Source organism: Coturnix japonica, chromosome 13, assembly GCF_001577835.2.
Source record: "Coturnix japonica isolate 7356 chromosome 13, Coturnix japonica 2.1, whole genome shotgun sequence".
NCBI lineage: Eukaryota > Metazoa > Chordata > Aves > Galliformes > Phasianidae > Coturnix > Coturnix japonica.
In genome coordinates, this window is record NC_029528.1 from 15,485,329 (window position 1) to 15,506,772 (window position 21,444).

The 21,444-nt window shown below is 48.9% G+C and overlaps 1 protein-coding gene across 4 annotated transcripts; it reads left to right on the forward strand.

The window, feature by feature from the left end:
• The first annotated feature begins 115 nt into the window (after positions 1–115).
• PURA (purine rich element binding protein A) lies at positions 116–19,482 on the forward strand. Of its 4 annotated transcripts, XM_015876054.2 has the most exons (4): positions 116–1,337; positions 16,229–16,294; positions 16,381–16,436; positions 17,457–19,482. In XM_015876054.2, exon 1 carries the CDS (start codon positions 131–133, stop codon positions 1,130–1,132), a length of 1,002 nt encoding a protein of 333 aa, XP_015731540.1. In that variant the 5' UTR covers positions 116–130; the 3' UTR covers positions 1,133–1,337; positions 16,229–16,294; positions 16,381–16,436; positions 17,457–19,482. The 4 variants fall into 4 exon arrangements, with proteins under 4 accessions (XP_015731540.1, XP_015731536.1, XP_015731539.1 ...); XM_015876050.2 differs by having other exon boundaries at positions 16,381–19,482; XM_015876053.2 differs by lacking the exon at positions 16,381–16,436.
• Positions 19,483–21,444: the final 1,962 nt, after the last annotated feature.

Sequence of the window (21,444 nt, forward strand, 5' to 3'; positions counted from 1 at the left end):
GGCCGGGGCGGCCGAGGCGGCGGCGCGGGCGGCAGCGCGGGGGGCGGAGGGCGGCATGAGCGGCGGAGCGGCGGCCGAGGCGGCGCTGCCGGGCGGCGGCGGCGGCGGCGGCGGGCGGAGCGGCGGCATCATGGCGGACAGAGACAGCGGCAGCGAGCAGGGCGGCGGCGGCGGCGGCGGCGGCGGCGGCGGCGGGGGCGCGGCGGGCGGCGGGGGGCCGGGCTCGGGCTCGGGCTCGGGCGGCGGCGGCGGCGGCGGCGGCGGCGGGCCGGGCGGCGGGCTGCAGCACGAGACGCAGGAGCTGGCCTCCAAGAGGGTGGACATCCAGAAAAAGCGATTTTATCTGGACGTGAAGCAGAGCTCCCGGGGCCGCTTCCTGAAGATCGCAGAGGTGGGCGCCGGCGGCAACAAGAGCCGCCTGACGCTGTCCATGTCCGTGGCCGTGGAGTTCCGCGACTACCTGGGCGACTTCATCGAGCACTACGCGCAGCTGGGGCCCAGCCAGCCCCCAGAGCTGGCGCAGGCGGCCGACGAGCCGCGCCGGGCGCTCAAGAGCGAGTTCCTGGTGCGGGAGAACCGCAAGTATTACATGGATCTGAAGGAGAACCAGCGCGGCCGCTTCCTGCGCGTCCGCCAGACCGTGAACCGCGGCCCGGGGCTGGGCGCCGCGCAGGGCCAGACCATCGCGCTGCCGGCGCAGGGCCTGATCGAGTTCCGCGACGCGCTGGCCAAGCTCATCGACGACTACGGCGTGGAGGAGGAGCCGGCCGAGCTGCCCGAGGGCACCTCCTTGACTGTGGACAACAAGCGCTTCTTCTTCGACGTGGGCTCCAACAAGTACGGCGTCTTCATGCGGGTGAGCGAGGTGAAGCCCACCTACCGCAACTCCATCACCGTCCCCTACAAGGTCTGGGCCAAGTTCGGCCACACCTTCTGCAAGTACTCGGACGAGATGAAGAAGATCCAGGAGAAGCAGCGGGACAAGCGCGCCGCCGCCGCCGCCGCCCCCGCGGGCTCCGGGGCCGGGCCCGAGCCGCCGCCCGAGGCCGAGGGCAGCGCAGCCGCCGCCGCAGCCGCCGCCTCCGGTCCGCCCGGCGCCCTGCTGCAGCCCGACGAGCCCGACGAGGACTGACCGCCCGCCGGCCGCCCCGCCCGGCGCCGGGGCCGCGGACTCGGACTGCTCTCGGCCGCGCGGGCGGCAGGCGGCGGCCCGCGGCCGTTCCCGGGCGGCACCCCCGGAGCACCCCCCGCCCGGCAGCCTCCACCGAGCGACAGCAACGCCTCCGACCCGCCACCCATCGCTGGATGTCCCTCCACTTTTCCCACCGTATCAAACAGTAAGCAGCTGCTAAAACAAACAAACAAACAAACAAACAAAAAGTCAAAAAAAAGTAATAACATTATATATGAACTGTGTTTCCTACTTGATTAAAAATATAAAGAACTGAGTGTTTATTTCCCTAATTAACCGAGAACTTTTGTACACGTTTAAGCTATTATTATTAAAAGTGTTTGCAAAAATGGTCAAGATTATAATATTGCTGAATTATATAAAAAGTCCTTTTCATGTTGAGCTAACATTTGACTTTAGCACAAAAAGAAAAAAAAAAAAAGAGATATTTTAGAACACGTAAAATAATATTTTTAGTTTTTTCTTCTCATTTTGTTACCAAATTTCGAACCTTACATGGAGGTTACTATAGTATATTTGACACCCTATATACCTGTGATTAGAGATGTGTATATATATATGAGGGCTAGGCATGCTGTGTGTCTGAGCTTTGTCTAAATGTTATGCAGAAGTTTGTAGAGTTACAAGGTACGTAGGTTTAATTCATGCAAGGTAAACAATAAGTGCTCTCTTTTATACGATATGCATTGCATCTGGACCTTCGACATATAAAAATGGTCAGTGAAACTTCTGTGAACATGAAGAAAAATTATTAAAAAAGGCATTTAAATGAAATTTGCAAACTTGTGATTTTTACGTTGGAACCAAAGTTACTCAAATAGGAAAAATTAAAAAAAAAAAAGAAAGAAAGAAAGAAAAAGAGAGAGAGAGAAAAGTGAAGGGTTTCCTCCCGTAATATTTTTCTGCACCTGTTTGGTTTACAGCTCCGTAGGCGTATTGTCATTGTTGTGTATATGAGATGTTCATGTATTGTTCATAATCCGTTGTTTTTATTCTTATTCTGTGTACTTTGGGCACTCAGACGCTGCGCGGTGCGGGGCCGGCCGGCCGGTGCTGCCCGGTGCTGCGGGTCGTGCATTGCCGTGCATTGCCGTGCATTACCGTGCATTGCATTGCCGTGCATTGCCGTGCCATGCATTGCCGTGCATTGCCGTGCCGTGCATTGCCGTGCCATGCATTGCCGTGCATTGCCGTGCCGTGCATTGCCGTGCATTACCGTGCATTACCGTGCATTGCCGTGCCGTTCCGTGCCGCCGCGCCCCGCCAGCCCCGCGCCCGGGCCGAGCTCCGAACCGAGATGATTTGTAATAATAGATTTTTACAGGTGGATTTTTGTTTTCTTTTTCCTATTTTATTTTTTTTCTTTTTTAAAGTTGATGTGCTTTTCATTGACTAACTTCTTGCTGCTGTATAGTAAAATATTAATATATTTTTATCATTAAACTGCTGCATGACTATCATCGTGACGAGTGAAGAGAAGGTGTTACAAAACAAAAGATGCCTTAAGCAGTACAACTGGTACAACTGTAGTCGTTGGCCGGAGCTCTGGGGCGCAGGGGGAGAGCGGAGCTCGGTGAGAGAAGTTTGTTTTCTGCTGTCTGCTATTCCCATTGCAAACTGTAATCCCTTTCCCCCTCCTCCCTCCCCCTTTGTTTCGGAGATGTACTGTGAGTGTCAAAGCTGTTCCCGTCGTGCCGTGCCCTCCCCGTCGGTGTTCGCAGTTATCGATGAGGCGTCGGACGTTGGGCGATTCTGTTTCTCTAACAATCACTGGAATTGTTGATAATTGGTTTCATGTGCACTTTCCTGATTTCGAGCAGTAAAATAAGCTTTCCGAGCTCATGATGTGACATTCGGAACGGTTCTCAATCGCGTGCCGGCATCGTCGGGCGGTGCCGCCCGGGCTGTCCCGCCGCGTTCCTTCCCGCTGTTCCGGTGCTGCGTGCGGGGCGGGGGGCTCCGCCTCCAACCCCCGACGGCTCCGCTGGGCCGCACGGCGCTGCCCGCAGCCCCGGCCTTCAAACCCCCCAAGCTCGGCCCGGTGCGGTGCCGTTGGTGCGGGGCGCGGCGGGGGCGGCCGTCGGGGAGCGGAGCCGGAGCGCTCCGTCCGTCCGTCCGTGTCTCCTCGGGGCTTTTCTGGTGTGTTGGTCGTTGGTTTTTGTTTTCCCCTTCCTCCTAGGACTTGGCGAATGATGATAATGAGAGAGTAAAATGACTGCAAAGGTTCGTGGAGTTCGGGCTTGCTTTGGGTTGCTCTCGCTTTTCTGGTTTTGGTTCGATTCTTCTTTTTTCTTCTTTATTCTTTGAAATTCCTTCGCTCCCGGAGGTGCTCGGTGCCTTCCCACGGCTCCGATGTCTCAGTATTTAAAACAAAATGCAGAAAGCGCAGTTCGGTGCGGGAGAAGCGAGGTATATTTGACCATATGTGTTGTTTCTCACAAGGACAGTATGCTCAAATGTGCCAAGGTCCCCAATTCCTGAGCAGCACGCCTTATTTTCCTCGGTGACATGCTTTTAAATGTCGTGTAGGACAGGTCCAAGAGCACGATAGAGCTGCTTTGTAACGACTGCGCGCGAGAAAACTTGAAATGCATCGCAATACTGACATTGCTTTGTTTCTGAGTTAAAGGGACTCTGTCAAGTAATTGACTGCTAAAATGCGACCTCCCTGTAAATGGTTCTGCACTAACGGAGAAATGTCCTCCGAAGTCAAAATCTTTTGTTTTGTTTTGTTTTGTTTTGTTACAAAAGAAAAGAAAACAGAACAAAACAGAACAGCTCTGTCTCTGAGAAGTTAAATAGAATCCCAGACAAAAAGCACCAGCCGCTCTTGGTCCTGCCTCTTCCTTTGAGCTCCGGCTCCGCTCGGTGCCGGTCCAGCCCCGCTCCCCTTTCCCCGCTCCTCGCTCCCTGACGGCCCGGCCGAGCGGAGCCGTTGGTGGCGGTGCGGGGCCGGGCCGGGCGCCGGGAGCCGCTCGGAGCCCCTCGGGGGCAGCGCTTCTGGGAGCGGATCCTTTGTTGCCTTTCGGACTCGCACTGTAACCACCTTTTTTCTTTTTCCTTTTTTTTTTTTCTTTTTATGATTAGCCGTAGTGTGACCTTTGTCCCTTCGAACTATGCAAGCTCTTAAATGTAAATGAGGGACCGGAGGAGACGGTCGGTGCCGTTGTGTCGGATGGTGTCGGTGCTCTAACCGGAATACCGAACGATAAGGAGCCGTTTGCGCGCTGTGCGCGGCCGGAACGCACCTCTCCGTCCCGACAGCGTGTTAATGTCGCGTAACGGGACAGCGGGGTCGGGAGGGGACCTCTGCTGAAGAGGGGATTTAACACTTTTGTAACCGGTTTTTGTTATTTTAATTTTTGTTCCATCAAACTCTAATATTTTTGTCAATTTTTAGGCGTTTAATTACAAATCTATTGTAAAAATAGATTTCGCTTTGTATTGGCGTTCAAAAAGTAGGGATTGATTTAAAATTTCTGAAGCCAAGCGGTCAAGTACATTTGTAATAAAAAGTCAATGGATTCTACCAGCCGTACCGACTGTTTTCATTCCGTGTACGCGGCGGAGCGGTGCCGCTGTGCCGAGGAGCAGAGGGGGGGAAGGAGCGGCGGGGGCAGCGCGGTGTGTCGGTGCGGCTCCGCCCGCTCGGCGGAGATCCGGTTGATACGCGGTTCCGCTGAAAGCAGCCCCGCTTTTTCCATTACGGTTTGTGAAAACCTCGAGTTTTGGGCATGTCCTCACTCCGCGCTTCTCCCGCCTTGATTTAATTCAGGGCTCCAAAACGCTAAAATCGTATCTGGGGAGTTTGGTTCCCAGCATTTAAAACAGCAGAACGAAACTCCACTCTGTTAAGGTGAAGTGCTGCACATCACAGCTTTGCAGCCTTGGTCTCGCTCCTCCAGGCTCTGCCGCTTTCCTCTCTTCTCCAAATTGAACAGATAAAACTTAACTTTTTCCTCTCCTCTCCTCTCCTCTCCTCTCCTCTCCTTTCTTCCCTTCCCAAGTGGAATTACTGTATGTTTTGGATCAAATACTTCAGAGGATCCACTGCATTTGGATCCTGCACCTTGCAGAGCACTGACACGGTTTGTTTCTCTCTTTGCTTAAAATCCTGACCTCCCGTTGCTCTGAAGGGCGCAGACACAATCGGGTGGCCTCAGTGGAGGCCTCGGTCAGTAGAAGTCCTGACATGAAATTACAAGAATGCTAGAACGGGAGCACACTGCGGGGAAAGCGAAATTCAAAGTGCAACCAGAAGCAGCAAACCTCCTGGCTTTGCTATTGTGACATGCCAAAAACAGCCTCCATTTCTCTCAGGTGAGCTGGAAATCAGAGGGCAGAAGCAAATTGCCGCCCAACCACACACTCTTTTAGCTCCTTCAAAACCTTTTGGCTCCCTCCTGATTTGGATCATTTGGTGAGAGGTCTCACCTGCCCCAAAGGCTGCGAGTTTTCCTGCTGGGAATTCTGTCAAGATTTACTTATTTTTAATTGCAAATTTTAAATCTTGTTTTATGCCTTTTTATTTCTTTCCCTTTGCTTTGATTTCCTGTCAGGCTTACCCAAACTCTCCTCTTCTTCCAGTCCTCCTCTGCTGCCTTCCCGCTGCTATCACCGCAGACATCCAGTAGCTGAGGGCCGCAGCTCTTGGCTCTCTTACAGGCAGCCCCACTCCAGGCTTTGCAGTTGTTGCACACAAACCTCCTTCACCGAAAGTTTTGCTCTCGGTTTTGTTGTCTGCCATGCGAGGATGGGTGGAAGGATCAGAACTTTGGGTGGCAGAACGGAGGAGCTGGATGCACGCAAAGCCTTGTCAGAATGTTTTGACACAAGTGACAAGGTAAACAACATTTTTACCCCGAGTCCTGAAGCTGGCACGATCTCCTGTGCCACTTGTAACAATGAGGGATAATTTCAACACGGAGCATTTTTTCGAGCCGACGGTTCCTTTCCTCTGGTTCCTTTCACATGAGTTCTCTGGCACCGCAAAGTGTTGTGCGTGGGCTGTGAACGTGGCAAGGAGGCGTGTATATATAGTTTTCAGCTAGTGAAGGTTAATCCGATGAACTCTCCAAACGGTGACATTTCTGAAAATCCTGCTTTAGCTGGAGCCCGATCTTTGGACCCGAAACACGCGGCGTTCGTTTTTCCTTTCGCGTTGGCTCTCCTGTGTCGCAATGACGGATTGTGCCGGGCTGACGGCGCCTGAGCAGCGCTGCTCTTTCGGCTGCGCCGGAGCGGGGCAGCCCTGCGCAGTGCTCGCGGGGTCAGGGGCGATGCCGCCTCCCCGCCGTCGCGGTGTCTGTGCCGGGTGGTTGCCCTGGGTCTGCTCTGCGAGCTGCTTTCCCCCTCCTTCCCTCTTTGTTATTTTTTGGAGGATTTGGGCTCCTGCCGGATCTGTTTAAGCGGTACCCACAGGCCGGGGCGGTGAGCCCGCTGGGCAGCGCAGCGCATCTCACTGCTCGCACGGTGCCAGGGCTGCGAGCACCGCTGGGCCACGCGTCGCTTGGAGCTGCTGCGAGTCAGAGTGGTGTGTGAAGTGCAGAAGTAGATGCCAAATGTCAGTTGTTCGCTGTCCCGAGAGTTACGCTACCAACAGCACGCGGGATATTTTATTGTAGTGAAGACGGTGTAAAAGTTGTTGGGGAAATGCAATGGAAAGGTGCGGGCTTTGCCTGCGGCATGAAGGATGCTGCGGCCGCCGATGAAGACGCGGAGACGGGAGCGGGGCCGGGGAGAGGAACCAGCGCTGCACACACACAGCTCCTCCCGACCCGCCGCAGTGCGCGCTCGGCTGAGCCGCCCGAGGGTGCGGAGCGGCTCGGCGGGCTCTGGGAGAGCGTGCGGTGCGATGGGGGTCATTGCGAGAACCTCTTCCCCAGAGCCTCAGCCACGGGGCTGCCGTGCGCGAGGGGACAGCGGGGGCACAGCCCCTCTCAGGGCCGCACCCGGGGCTGGAGCGGCGGAGCTGCCCGTAGCCGCGTCTGTAGGAGCGGGAGATGCGTGGAGAGCTCGGTGGGCGCAGTGCTGCAGAAGAGATAGAGTTGAATTCCTATCGCAAGGAATGAGGTCTGTTTTCACAGTAAACGCCATCTGAAGTGAGGAAGAATAAAGATAGAGGACCGGCTTTGAGCGTTGGCTGCTGATAACGAGACAGAACGAATGGCCGCACGGTCCCATCAGCGCTGTTCAGATGGACACGTGTGCCTGGGGGAGTCCGGCCCTGAGCTCGGCCCCCCACGGCCACCAGTGGCTGGGGCTGCGTTGTGCCCAGGCCGGGCTCGGGGTGCTGCATGGGGCGCTGCAGGGGATCCAAACGGCCTCCCCTGGCTCCTTAGCTTGGCTCAGGAACTTGTGCAGCAGATCTCTGTCATATGCACAGCATACCTTTGCAAAATACGTGTCTTCTTTTAGGCTTAGGACACGTAGGAAACAGAAGTGAAAAGAGGGCTGACTACAGCGCTGGCATTGGAGGTTTGTTCTGAGCCTTCCTGGCTGAGGTTTTTGTCTGAAACACTATCTCAAAATATGCAGGAAGTGAAGAAAAGCTTCATTCTTTCTGCTGCAGACTGGAGAGGCAAGAGGTGTGGGGTTATTGCAGAGGATGATGTGCCCCTCTTGATGGTGCAGGCTGGGAGTGAGAGGCTGCTGGGATCTGACCTGCCATAGGGATGCCCGAGTGCTTCTTTAATAGGTTTGGACCTCTGTATGTTAAAACGCTGTGCTGGTAAGCATGTACACTTCTATGGAGAGCTATTTGTAAAGGTGACTGCATGACCGTGTTAACTCAAATGAGTTTGGGTTTCCTGTTAGACACGGTGAAGAGACCGTTTTCTCAGTCCCCGCTGGCAGCTGTCAAGGAGTCAGAGCTCATGTCTTTATTGGCAGCATCTCGGTGGGTCTGACTATCAGGTGACCCTGTTCTGCTGGTACGTGCCTTCAGAGGTGTCTCACACTGTCACGCAGGGTGCAGCTCAAGGTGATGAGTTTGGTGCCCAGGGTACAGGGCTGGCATGCACGGACCTGTCCTATGTGTGCAGATCCTGTGTCACCAGCCGTGCTGATGCATCGCCCAGCGCTGGGACAATGCTGCAGGCTTCCCTTGGAGGATGGAGGAGGCTGCCATGCATCTGTGGAGCCACAGAACAGTTGGGTTGGAGCGGCCCTTACAGCCCCCAGCCCCATTCCTGCCATGGGCCGGCTGCCCCTCCAGGTCAGGCAGCTCAGGGCCCATCCTCGGCATCCTGGGCACCTCCAGGGATGGGGCATCACAGCTCTCTGGGTGGAGTGCCAGGGCCGAGTTGCCCCCATTGTAAATGTATGGCCTGTGTAATCCTACTGCTGGGAGCTGGAAGTGGAGAAAATGAGCAGTGGCATTTTTTTTCGATCTTTCTTTCTGTTGCTGGTGAATGTCTTGATGTGGAATCAAGCTCAGATCACCAGATGCTTGTGAGATCTGCAGCACCCTTCAGCCAGTGCATTACTCTGGTCATGGGCTGGGAACAGAGTTATTTTCTCCTTCTACCTTTGCTTGGGTAGAAAGGCACGCTGCCGTGTGCACCTTGGGCAGCACCTGTGTGGGTGGGACACCCTGGGGCATCGCTGCCGTCTGAAGGGCAGCCTCTCTGCTTGGCATGCCCCACACCTCCACATGGGACTGGCTGTAGTGTTTCACAAGGAAGTATCTTCTGTTTCTCTGCGGTTGCACCACAGCCGGTGAGTGCAATGGAAGCTGTTGGCTCTAGTGCTGTAGTCTTCTGAAGTTTGGAATGCGCTTTTCCCAGGCTTGCCTTTTGTTCTGGTATTTGTATAGGCAGAGGAGCTCAGCCAGGCCATGTTAGGAGCACGTGTCACCTCGTCAGCCTGTGTCACCCCGAGACTCACACCACACCCAGGGCTGTGCGCCTCATCCCATCAGCAGCAGCAGGCCCAGCTTTCACATTTCTGGGCAAACAGTGAAGGTTTACTGATCTGTCAGTGCTTCAAGAAATTGTGGGGCTAGGCAGCGTAGATGAAGGATTTTGTGAAATCTGGTATTTAAACCTCCCACTCAAATGATGATGAGGAAAGCTGGCAACATTGCATTGGCTTATCAGGAGCTGTGTGGGCAGGTCAACTTGAGAAAAATATTGTGTGAACGGCACCAGAAGTGAAGAAGAGAAGCCATGAGAGTCTTGTCGGGGATGGGGTTGTAACCACACTTATGTTTCTTTTTCTTAAAAACATTATTTTCTTTGAGTAATAAAGGATGGTTACCCTTGCCAGGAGCTGCTACGGTGCAGCTGGACCAGCCAGGCAGGTCTCTGAACACAACAAGGACTAGATATTGAGAACTGTTTTTCTAGCATAAATAATTCTGAACTAAGCACTGCAAATTAGTGTAATTGACATCTCGACTGTCAGGAACACAAACAGTTCAGTTTGCGGGTGCGTCTTTTGACAAGGCTGCGTTTCGGGGCTCTTTCAAACTTACTTAAAGGAAAAACAAACTAGAAGTTGTGCTCAGTGAGATGTGCAGGTTGCTGAGAGGCCACGTGTAACTTATTTTGTCCAATGAAAGTCTCTAATTGGTGGTTAGAAGTAATTAAAAATAAGGAATCAGCAGTCAGACTGTTTTTAAAGATTGACTTCATGTGATCACAAAGTCAAAATCTTAGTTTAATTATGGGAGTGGAAGAATATCAGCTTAGTTGTACTAGCTAGAGCAAAAAGAAGTGCAGAAAGGATGCACTTTGGGAGTGGTGACACTGTGAGCTTCTGGAAGCATTTTGAGGACAGAGTTACTGGGCTGGTGGAGAGAACAGGGAATTAAATCATCTGCAGGTGCTCGTGGTCTGTCCTCACCTCTGCACTGACTTCTGTTTGAGCAGATTTGACTTGGAACTGGTCGGGACTAAGGGAGCGGGTTATGATTTCATGTAAGCCTTGGCTGTGTGGTTCTCTGCATGCTGAAAGGGGCTGCCAGAGGGCAGAAGGGGGCTCCGGGAGGGATAAATGCAGAGGACTGATGGAGGGAAGTGTGGGCTCTGCACCTGATGATGATGATGCAGTCCATCTGATACATGGAAAAATGGATCTTGGAAGATATCAGAGTGCTTAGGGCAGTCCTGGGGTTGTCATCTTTGTGTATGAAAGGCTGAGATACTTGAGAAGCTGTATTTGGTTGCCTGGGAAGAAGACAGCATTCAGGATATCATGGTGCTGCTTTCCAGAAGTTTTAATGCATGCTGTGAAGACGACAGAAAGGGTCAGCAGGTGAGCTGTCATTGCTTTGCTGTCATTGCTTTGCAGTAGAGGCTGCTCTCCACTTCAGCTGAAGAGGAACTGGGGTGGTGGCACAGAAAGTGGACGAGGTTTTGGGAGGAGTGTTAGAGGTAGCTCTGGGGGAAGGCTGAGGCCATCCAGGGCTGAGCTGAGTTGCACCTGGAATATACGGCCATTTTTGCTGGAGGGCATGGGGTAATTTTCAGTGCACGTGAGGCACAGGGAGGCTGGGAGCAGAGCTGTGGGTGCTGGAAGAGCAACCAGATGTCAGACTGGAGATCTGGATGAGAAATAGGCGTGTGGTCAAAACAAGAAAGAAGTCTGTGTGCCAGTGTGGAAACATGACATAAAAATAGTCCGAGCAGACTGCTCAGTGGTTTTAAAAGACCTTGACATAGCAAGCCTGCCTGAAGCGTAGTAAGAGGGAAGATGATGAAAATACTGCAGCGACTTCCATCAAACTATACAGGATACGTGGGTCATAAAGGTGTGAAGGAGCACTCAATTTAAAAGTTGCTATAAAATCCAAGAGGAAATTGGAATAGTGGTGCCCACACCGCCAAACCTATGTCAGAGATAAATCCCACATTGTAATGAAACGGAGGCACTGGGACATCTTCTATTCCAAACAAGGTAAAGGTTACGGATTTCATGGGACGTGAGGGAAAACCAAGCTCGTGTGTCTTCATAAACCTGTTAGAAAAGGTAAATTCAATTACGTCCGTGCTATCTGGCCAGATGGTTTTGGAAGGAACCGGCTAACGTTTTGGTGAACAAACATCTTGTTTTACTTAAAGAATCATTTATTTTAACAGCCTGTTGTAGAGCTAGCCTTGATTTAGGACTAAAACGTAAGAACTGGTTCAAGATATAATTACAGCTGAGTCATTAAATAGCAGTGACCACAGTACAATTACAGGTTCAGCATCCTCAGGGGTGGAAGACACTTTACTAAAAATGAGTCTTGCATTATAAAACATTGCAGGGGAGAACATCAGAAAAGCAAAATCGCGAGCCCGGTCAAGGCAGCCTTGAAAGATGCCTTGAAAGGTTCCAGACACCCAGGTTAGGATGAAGGAGATCCAGAGCTGAAGTGCAAGACAGACCAGTAAAATATTTATAACAGGAGGGACTTCTGGAGCAAGGCTTTTTGACAAGACAGAGGTCCAGCCCTCCCAGAGTGTGTCGGAAGAGCCATTCTGTGCAGCAGGCCACAAATTTAATTTAATTTGTGGAAATTAATCAGTTTAGCAGGAATGTTTTGGAGAGCTGGAGACCCTGGGGAACAAACGGTATTTTAAGTATATAAGTGAGAAGGCTCTTCAGAGGATCTAAACATGTAGGACTGAAGGCACGCTTATACTTTCTGCACTAATTCATGTTATATAGAATGCTCCAAAAATAATGCTTCCTATTTATTTTCACAGAAGTTGTTACAGGTGCAAGGAGTGCAATAACACTATCCGATAGAGCAAATTCTCAGCTACAAAATACTATTTTTCAGCACTATTAGCTGTGCATTTTTTGCCAGTGACGAACAAGAGCCTGCATGCCATGCTCGTAATAATCTGCACCAGCAGAGGTGACCACTGTCACTGTCACCACTGCAGAAATGCACCATCCACCTCCTCACTGTGCTCACATCCACTGTTCGGACTCCAGAAGCAATCAGCAAGTCTTGAATGTCAATGGGTGCCATTTTTTCATCATGGAATAATTCAGTTCCACAGCTTTGCTCCATACGCACTTCCATGTCAGATGCCATTCTTTCAGACCGCCCTTCTGCTGCCATCTGCCACACAGCAACAAAAAATGTAACCGGATATTGGTGGAAAGTCCAGCCTCTACTCTCATCCCATCAACATCTGCCTCTGACAGTGTGAGCTGACCTAACAAAATAGGAGGCATTACTTTTGGAGCATGGGGTGTGTTTGAGAGGCCCTTGGTCTTTCTGAATGTCAAGAATAACGAACGTCTTTCTGCAACTTGCGCATCTGAGGCAAATACAACACAGCAAAGTAGCAGATCTAAGTGGAGGAGTAACGTGCACCCACCTACGCAGGAGTTTTTAAAGAGCTGGGGACAGAAACTAACTACTAACTAAAGTTAGTGGTAATTACAGGGTCTCCTAAAAAATAGCTTGGTATCCTCCATGATTAGATAACATTATAATGGTGTACTATTATTATTAATAATAACAATAAAATCATTGTTATTAATAATAGTAAAATTATTAAACAGGGCACTGGGAATTGCAGACCAGCAATTCCTTGTTTCAGAAGGAGCAGTTAAAGTAGTATCACGCGGCAGTATGTGCTAGCTTGAAAGCAACAAACCTTCTGCAGGGAAAGATCTTGTTTTCCAGGTAATCTGTGCAGACCTTTTAACTTGTTGGCAAACAGCAGAATGCAGAGAAATGGGGGGATTTTTGCTTGGATAAATATGGGTGAATACATGGATGCCTTCTTTTGCTACCAATGATGTTGATCACCGGAACAGCACAGGGTAGAAAGAAGCTTAGTCTGAACTGGAGATGGAAGGTTTCTAGGGTTGGAGGCAGAGGTATTTCTTGAGTAGATCTGCAGACTTTGAGCAAGTGAGTTTCCTCTGGGAAGCACTGATTTGTCAGAACCAGAGTTGCAGGGTGGAAAAGGGTTGATTTTCTCTGGACTTACCTGGTGAGCACATCTAGATCAAAGTATGGTTGGCCAAAGAGGAGACACAAGCACAGAATACTTGGCAGTATGACATCTAAATTCCTCCTGTGATCTGGCAGCCCCAGTTCAAATCCTGACCATGAGCACAGGCTGCCACATCCCATAGTATTCCTCAGCAACCAACGAGTCCGGATGTATTCAGCTTTTTGTTTGTTTGTTTGTTTAATGAAACCAAACAAAGCAAAAAAAAAAAAAAACAAACCTAAAAGTTGTTGGTTTTGGAGGTGGGCAGAAAGAGAAGGTTCAGGGAGAAAGGCCTATCCAGTTCTTTCCAGGTCTTATCTGTCTCTGAGCTTTAGGCTGCCCACACACATACACGTACGTGTGCATGCAGAGCTTCTCTACCTCCTTCCCAAGGGATCTAGGAGGTAAGCTGTTGTGAGCAGGAGCAGCCCTTTGCTGCTGTAGTTCAGTTTAAGGCTTCTTAAATGTCTGAATGTCCCAACGAGTCCCCTGGCTCAGAGGAGCATGACAAAGCTGGGTGCGGGCAGTCTGCAGTGGCAGGGACCAGCCTCTGCTGGGAGAGGCAATAGATTGAGAGAAGAAATGTTAGTGATGCTCTGGCAGTATTGCTAGGCTTTAAACAACTTGCTCATTCAAGAGGAAGAGTGTCTTCCCCTCAGCATCTGATTTTGGTTAGAAAAACTAAATGAACTGAAGGTGCCATAGAAATTAACTGTATTACAGAGTTAGGTGCTAATGTCTTAGAGGCTGCTGTGTTTGAACTCATATATAATACCGTTCATTACGTTCCCAAGTTGTTCCTCCACTGTTTTCCCTTGGTAAGCTGGCAGTTGCCACTGGCACAACCTTTGTCCCCCTCCTCGAGAAATACCAATGTCATTATGTTACTCAACTCTAGTGAAACTGTATCAGCTGACTTTGAAGTACACAGTACAAAAACGTCGTGGTATGCTTGCATGGTAGCTATTCGATGTATGAAAATGCAAAATCTCTTGTGCTCTCTCGTTAGGAATTTGGGCTTTGAGTTTCACTGGGGAGTGCTGTGCATACCCAACTGCATGGGATCAGGCCCACCTTTTTAAAAACATGTTTCGCATCTGAGATTAGAGACGTTCCAGAAGACAAATGAGCAGAAAGAGCTGTCTGTTCTTGGCTCAGATGGTAGTAGTGACGTGTACTGAAGGCTGTCCTTCCACTTAGAGAACTGCACGGTTGCTTCTGTTCTAACTTGTGTCAAAGGTCTGGCATTTTGGCAAAGGTGTTTTTTTAATAAATGTGCTGAGTATACTTGCCTTTAAATCCTTTTAGGTACATACAATTATCACTGGTATTCTGTAAATTAGCTCTCTACTAGTATTCACATTGGACTAGACCTAACATTCCGAATGTCAAAGATACAAAATGGAAATGAATTTATACCCTTTTATGCAGTTCTGCCCAATGTAGTGGTGGGTTGGTTTGTTTGTAGAAGTACCAGCAGTGCTACATCAGTCTTCCCTGCTTTACTTGCAGTGATTCTCTGTGGGAGAGCCCAAACGTGTAGGCTGGAAGCCCACTCCACTTTCAGTTGAAAGTTATGAACTGAAAGATGTAGGCTTAAATCTGTATTTCCATCCTTTGGTGACATCAAGGAATTATTGTGGTGAGGTCCTTGGATAAACTCGGCCATCACACGGAGATAATGCATCTTTTCCATTCTTTTCTTTTGCTGTCCATCAGGTATCTGAGCTTTTTTTTTTTTTTTTTTTTTCTTTCTTTTTGGTCATGTAAAATGTTAAACCATTTGCGTAAAAATCACTCCACTGTCTGTCAGATACAACCCCTTCTCGTCCATAAATCCATTTAGGCTTGATTATTTGTAGTCTTCCAGGAAAGGCTGACAGAATGTGCATTCCCAGGGCCAACACCTGCCCCCGGTGAGAGAGGGAAACCCTTCTGTAAAGGCAGCGCTCCGCAGGCACCCATGGCTCTTGGCTCCAGGCACTTTCGAGCCACAGCAAGACAGGGCTGTGGGGCAGGATGGGCCACAGCAGGACGAGATGGCAGCCCAGTCCCACATCTGTGCCCCACTCGGGCAGAAAGCTTTGGGTGCAGGGGCTGGGCAGCTGCTGGCAGGCTCTGCACTGGGCACAGACAACCCGGGTGCTGTGGTGCCATGCACCAGCCCGGCACTGCAGGTCACCCAGCGTGCTCCTGCCTTTGGGTCCCAGGAAAGGGAAATCAGGACTTTTTCAGGTTAAGAAAACGCAGTGAGTGACACCAAGTCCCTGGGTGTGGTGATTTTCCCGCAGTAGTGCCAGCTGCTCACACCTGCTTCTTTTCAGCCATTGCCCATGGTTTGGTTCTGTTGGGTTCTTAGCCATCTTGACCTCATGTTTGCAAATATTATTGGTAATATGATGCTATATGTACAAATGTCTGTGTGGCTCGTGTATGTTTCTGTGGTTCAAATGAGCCACAGAATTCTGGAATTTCATTGTACTTTGGTTAAATGTTGGACTTTTAACTCTTCTACTGTATGGCTTCTTGATTTATCTTGTCCAATGTGGACCAATTCTCTATTTTTGGAAATAAATAAGCATGTAAATAAAATGAATGGGTTTATGCCACTTACAAGAAAATGCTTCATTTCAAATATTCACTCAGCTTTGTATATTTTATGGTATCTCATGGCGTGGACAACCCATCATAGCCCAGGGGCTGAGACTCGAGCAGCCTTCGCAGTGAGATACCATATTATGTGAAGTCATTGCCAGGTGGTGTCAGTCAGACAGACACTGTAGGGCTGCGGGGTGAGCAGCAGTCTTGTGTAGGAGGGGGGCCTGGAAAGCAGTGTGTAGTTTGAGAGGAGCAAAGATAAGTGACCTGGCTTTGTGGTGAACACGTGGCTTCTGGTTTGAGGTGTCCCTGTCCCTATTGCCAGCAAATACAGGGTGCCTGGGACCAGCTCTTGGCCTCTGCCCACAGCACAGTCCCGCAGCACATCCCTCTGCGCATGGACAGCGGGAGCACTATGACATTTTTTTTCTTCTCCATATAAACCAATATTTACCAGTAATCCTGTGTTTCTGTTTTTGTTTTTTGGCAGACTTTTACCAGTAAATATCGGTTTATTCCTGAAACCAGAAGCCCTAAACATACCTTTGTTTATAAGGTCAGTTGTCATTTTGTCTCTCTCGTTCCCCACTCCCCCCAGTACAAACTGGCAGGTGTTTGAAAGGTACCGAGCTTTCTTTCTAGTTTTCCTGCTCTGCAACTCTGGAAATGGAGCCCACAGGACCTAGAGCCTCCTCTTGGTAACGTAGACTGAAGTTTACAAATTATTATTTGACGCTTTAAAGTCTGCTTTTAAGGACAGCGGTGTTCCTGTCTGCCTGGTACGGGGCTGGTAGAAATGCCTGCAGATGCACGACGTGGTTCACCTTCCCAGAGCCCGTGGGCAGGTGTCTCACAAAGCATCTTCAGGTTTGGGCTTGGAAAGTAATTTCTCCAAAAGTAAATGCTGCACAATGCTGTTTCGGTTGGACAGTGAAGAGGATGGGGGGGAGCGGAGGGTGGGAACCGAGTATGGATATGCCTTTTTCTGATTTTTTTAAGATTTTTTCTCCATATTCTCCTAGAAAGCAAAGCTTCTGTTTTGGAAAAGAAACATAAAGTGGGGAGGAGGGAGAGAATTTGAGCACTGCCCATCCTAAAATAGTTTTAAGCACTTCCTCCGAGGCTGATGGAAAAGGCAGGTGAAAGGCCTGATCCTTAAAAGGACATTGCTAGGTATTTGGGGCTCCAAAAGCAGCTGGTGCTTCTTAATGACCGCCATTGATTTAGGTAATTTGCAAAATTGGGAGAGCTGAAGACTCCTCCCTTTCCTAAGAGTTTGCAACCCAAATGCTGCAGTACTGTGCTAATACTTGTGAAACAGCAGAGCTGGCGAGGAATAGAAAATGAGTTATTACATGGTCCCAGCCAAACTTTCTTTTTCTTCTGAATGAACAAAATGAAAAAAAAAAATCATAATTAAAAACACTAAAACACTCCAAGCCAAAAAAAAAAAAAAAAAGGCAGCATCCATAGAGCAAGAACAGCATCTCGAGTGATTTGATCTGGTTTAGTCATGCATGGCTGGCAAGAGCATTTCTGGTATAGCCGCAACCTAACTATGTCCCTTTAAGACTAACTTCATCTCAGTGAAACAAAAGACAAGGTTTTGCACTGCAGAGCAGATCAAAGCTCCTGCAGCCTTAGTTGGAGTCCATAATGACAGGAGTCTTCCAGCTGTACACTCTGAGCTGAAAACTACCTTTCCTCCCCTTTTGCAGCCTGTGTGGTTCTGATTGCTGGCAGTTCTCTAATACAGCTTAAATCTGAGCAGTTGAGGCTGGTACCACCTTCAGACGTCTTGCGGAGGACTCCTGTTACCAGTTTGGTACCCAAAAGCTACACCCCACCATGCGAAGTCACTTGTTTTTTAAAGGGCAGTGATAGATACCGTCTCTAGTTCTAATGGAAAAATTACATTGTGATGCAAGTTTATGAGAAATTGTTCATATATTCATAATTCCGTGGCAATCCCAAACCGGAGGACGGATCTGTTAAAGGTATATATTAGTCTAGATTTTTTCTTATTGTAAATACTGTAATTTTATAATACTGTCAATATTTTATTAACTTAGAAATATTTAACAGAGTTCAACCTATTGTAGTTGATTTATTTATAAGTTTATGTTGCAGCCAATATTGAACTGCATTCTAATGTAAGATTAACTTTCAGCATGTAAACATTGATTTAATCTATCATTGGAAAGATTAGAATACAGAAAATTCTCACTCTTAATCTGTAACATTTATCCCCTGATTCCCAGTTCGGAGTTTTTAATGAAATAGTACAAGATTTCAGAAGCTCATGAACTGCAGTTGGATTATGTCATTTGAAAACTTGAATCTTGAAATGTACCTGGCTTTTTTTACTCTGTTGGTAGTGAATAAGATTGCTTCAGTATCTAAACTTTAAAGTACAGAAGTTTTTATTTTGAGCAAAGGGACACTCTCAGATTAACACTGGGCAAAAAAAAGCACAACTCACCTCCCCAGCACATGTGTGTTAATTCCATCTCAATCACAAGGAAAAAACATTTTTTCTCCTGCTTTTATTTGGCTTGAAGCGCTCCTGGAGCGGCGCAGCCAGGTGAGGTGCTGGCCGTGGGCTCTCAATGGGGGCCTTCACCAGGTGCATGGCCGCACACTGTGGCCTTGCAGGGCGCAGGACCGGTCCCTGGCACTGGTTATAACCATTGTCAAGGTGGATGAAAGTGTGTAAAATTGACCCTTTGTCAGACTGAATTTTCAGAAATCTGCGCTTTTTCCTCCCCTTTCCCCCACATATATCCCTCTTTAGCCTGAAAGTGTCCCTTTAGCACTACAAAGATGTTCACTTTCTCTAAAAAATTATTACAAGTGACTTTTAGACAGAGCAGAACTCATCTGTAACATGTTTGCGACGTAACCTGCATAAAGATATCAAAAAGACATAAGGGGTTTTCATGGCAGTTGGTATTTTTTGAGTGTAAAAGTTAATCTTTATTAGAGATGTGCCAATCTATACTGCTTTCTTGTAGTGTTGTTACACTTAGGCATTTCAGTTAACTTACAAATATATACTGTAACAGTATACTTTGTACAGATTTATTTAAAATTTATTTGAAACCTGAAATAAATTAGGCAGAAAATAAAGATATTTATTTTTCATTTGACTATGTAAGAAGGCATCATTCTTTTGGTTTTAGTGCACTGGTGTATCGAGCCTCAGAACCACTGTTTTCTTCAGTTCATAGTCTGCTTTCGAGACACTGTGGATACGTGTGTGTGTACTGTTGTGCTTCTATGTAAATGCCAACAATGGAGTTCATTGCTTTTACACATCCCAAAGAGAAGCTCTCCACCATTTATGTTCTGTTTTCTCATCGGAAAGGTGTGGTTTCTGAACAGTGTGGTTACAAGTTCCGCCATCCCACTCTCACATCAGCTTATGCCAGTGCCAGAATGGGAGGATTTGCCTGCGTACCTTCCCCATACAGCACAGCCAGCAGTGGCATCGGCAGGGAGCACTTCCAATGTGTGTCCTTTGGGCTTTCTGTAAAGCAAACACAGAACAAGAAAAATCAAGATGTTAAATTCATTAGCAAACAAATTCCTCGTTGTACAGTAGTATGGAAATCTCTAGTCAACCTGCCATTAATAATAGAGTCTTATTTTTTGAATGATCTATTTAAAAGAACAGCGAGCGTTGTATTTGCTAGTAAAGCTGAAGTGTTTACATGGAATTACTAAATAAATTATTTGATCTACGATGGTTCTCATCAGTGCTGATTTTTAATGCTGAATATTAACTTTGGCAGATGCTGATTTAGTTTGTTTAGTTTGTGCTGTTCTTTACGATCTCCCAAAGCAAAATTGTTAATGCATCTTTTTGTTTTAAATCAGGTTCTGAGGAAGACGCAAAACATGCATTTCCCTGGGAGGTCTGACGGGAGCACTCCCAAAGGTTTTCCAACGCTCTCCACATCACGACGCTGTCCCTCACTGTCCCAGTCTGAGGATCTAAGGATCCTGTTGCTGAAGCAGAGCAGGGCCATGGGCTGGCAGCCCTGCGGGAAGCAGTGCTACGGAGCTGCTGCTCTCCCTGCTCTGAGCGCTGGGCTGTCAGGGAATCACAGAATCATGGAATGGCCTGGGCTGAAAAGGACCACAGTGATCACCTCATTTTGAGCTCCCTGCTATGTGCAGGGTCGCCGACCACCAGACCAGGCTGCCCAGAGCCTGAATGTTGTCTTTTATCTTCTGGATGGATAGGTATTTTTTGGCTAGAGAGGCAAAACACCATCCCTCAAGGCAGCCAGACCTGGTTCTGGGCAGGCTGAGCACACAGCATGTGGTTTGGTTTATTATTCAGCCGCAGGGAAGCCCTGCGCCCCAGGCTCGAGGCCCCGTGTGCGGCCAGGCTGGACGCGGACACAGGCACCCTGAAAGCCCAGTGCCCCCAGCGCTACTCCCTGCTGCCCGGAGCTGAAGCTGGCACAGCAGAGCTGGCCGGCAATGCAGAGCGAGGGCTGCGCTGCCCCGGGTGGGTGCAGCCCGGCTCTGGCACCCAGCCCGCCTGGTGCTGGCAGCAGGTCAGCAGCTGCCAGGAGGAGAAAGCCCCGTGAAGGCAGAAGCAGTAGGAGCAGTCCTTGCAAATGCAGAGTCTGGCCACACCGTGTCCCCATCTGAGCACAGCACACGTTTGTTCTTTATTAGGAGCTGAAAACTGAAAAAAAAATAGAGTATAAATAATGCAATCTATCCCGCATTTCTCATGTGCCAGTCTTTCCTGTACAGCATGCTGAGCCACATGATATTCCATTTAATACTGTCAGTGCTGGTTCCTGTTTAGGAAACCTATCTAGCATTTATGTTGACCACCATTTGAAGTGTTCTCAGAAGTGGATGTTATGCTTCATATTCAGGGCAGGATTCCCATCCTTCCCAAGCTGTGCTCACATAGAGGCTGCTCCCTGCTGTCCCTGTGCTTGCAGGGAGCAGCAGACCCCCGCCCTGCTGTCCCCAGAGGCTCTGCCTTCAGCACAGCACGTTGTGTGTGCTGGAGGCTGCTTCAACAGGAAGCTGCTTCAACAGGAAGCCATTCTGCCCCGCACTTCTTTTTCTGTATGGAATATTCCTGTGCATCTTTTCCTGATAGGAGGAATAGTGCGTGTGGTTTTGAGCAATATGTTCCTGATAATTTGCTTTCTGCTTTGGGGGAAATTCTGCATGCTGATAAAATGGCTACATCAGTGTGAGTCACACCGGGAATCTGATCTGGGACAGAGGTTTCACCAAGCTGACACCCAGCAGCACTGACCAATGGGCCCTGATCCAGAAGTCACCAACATGTTGGTGTTCTTTACCTTGGCGAGATGCAGAGCCCTTTTTGGGGGAAAAAGTAAATAAATGATCCAGCTTAGCATGATCTCTCCCCCTTCCATCTCCACCTCTCTCCTTCTTGAGAGGAATTATGAACATAGCTCAGGAGATGATTCAACCTGCTGCTGAGCCTCACAGCCATAACAGCACTTTAACATGGGGACCAGCAGACAGTAAGGCCTATTGGGCTGCTGTGACATGCCCACAGCTCCAGCCTCACTCTCTCTGGTGCTACTGTTCTCATTTTAAAACAAAATGCAGATTGAAACATCAGATAGTGATCATGAACTTGTATTTTTAGCAATTGCTCTCATTTGTTTTTTACTGCTAGAATGGTGTTTGAGTAAT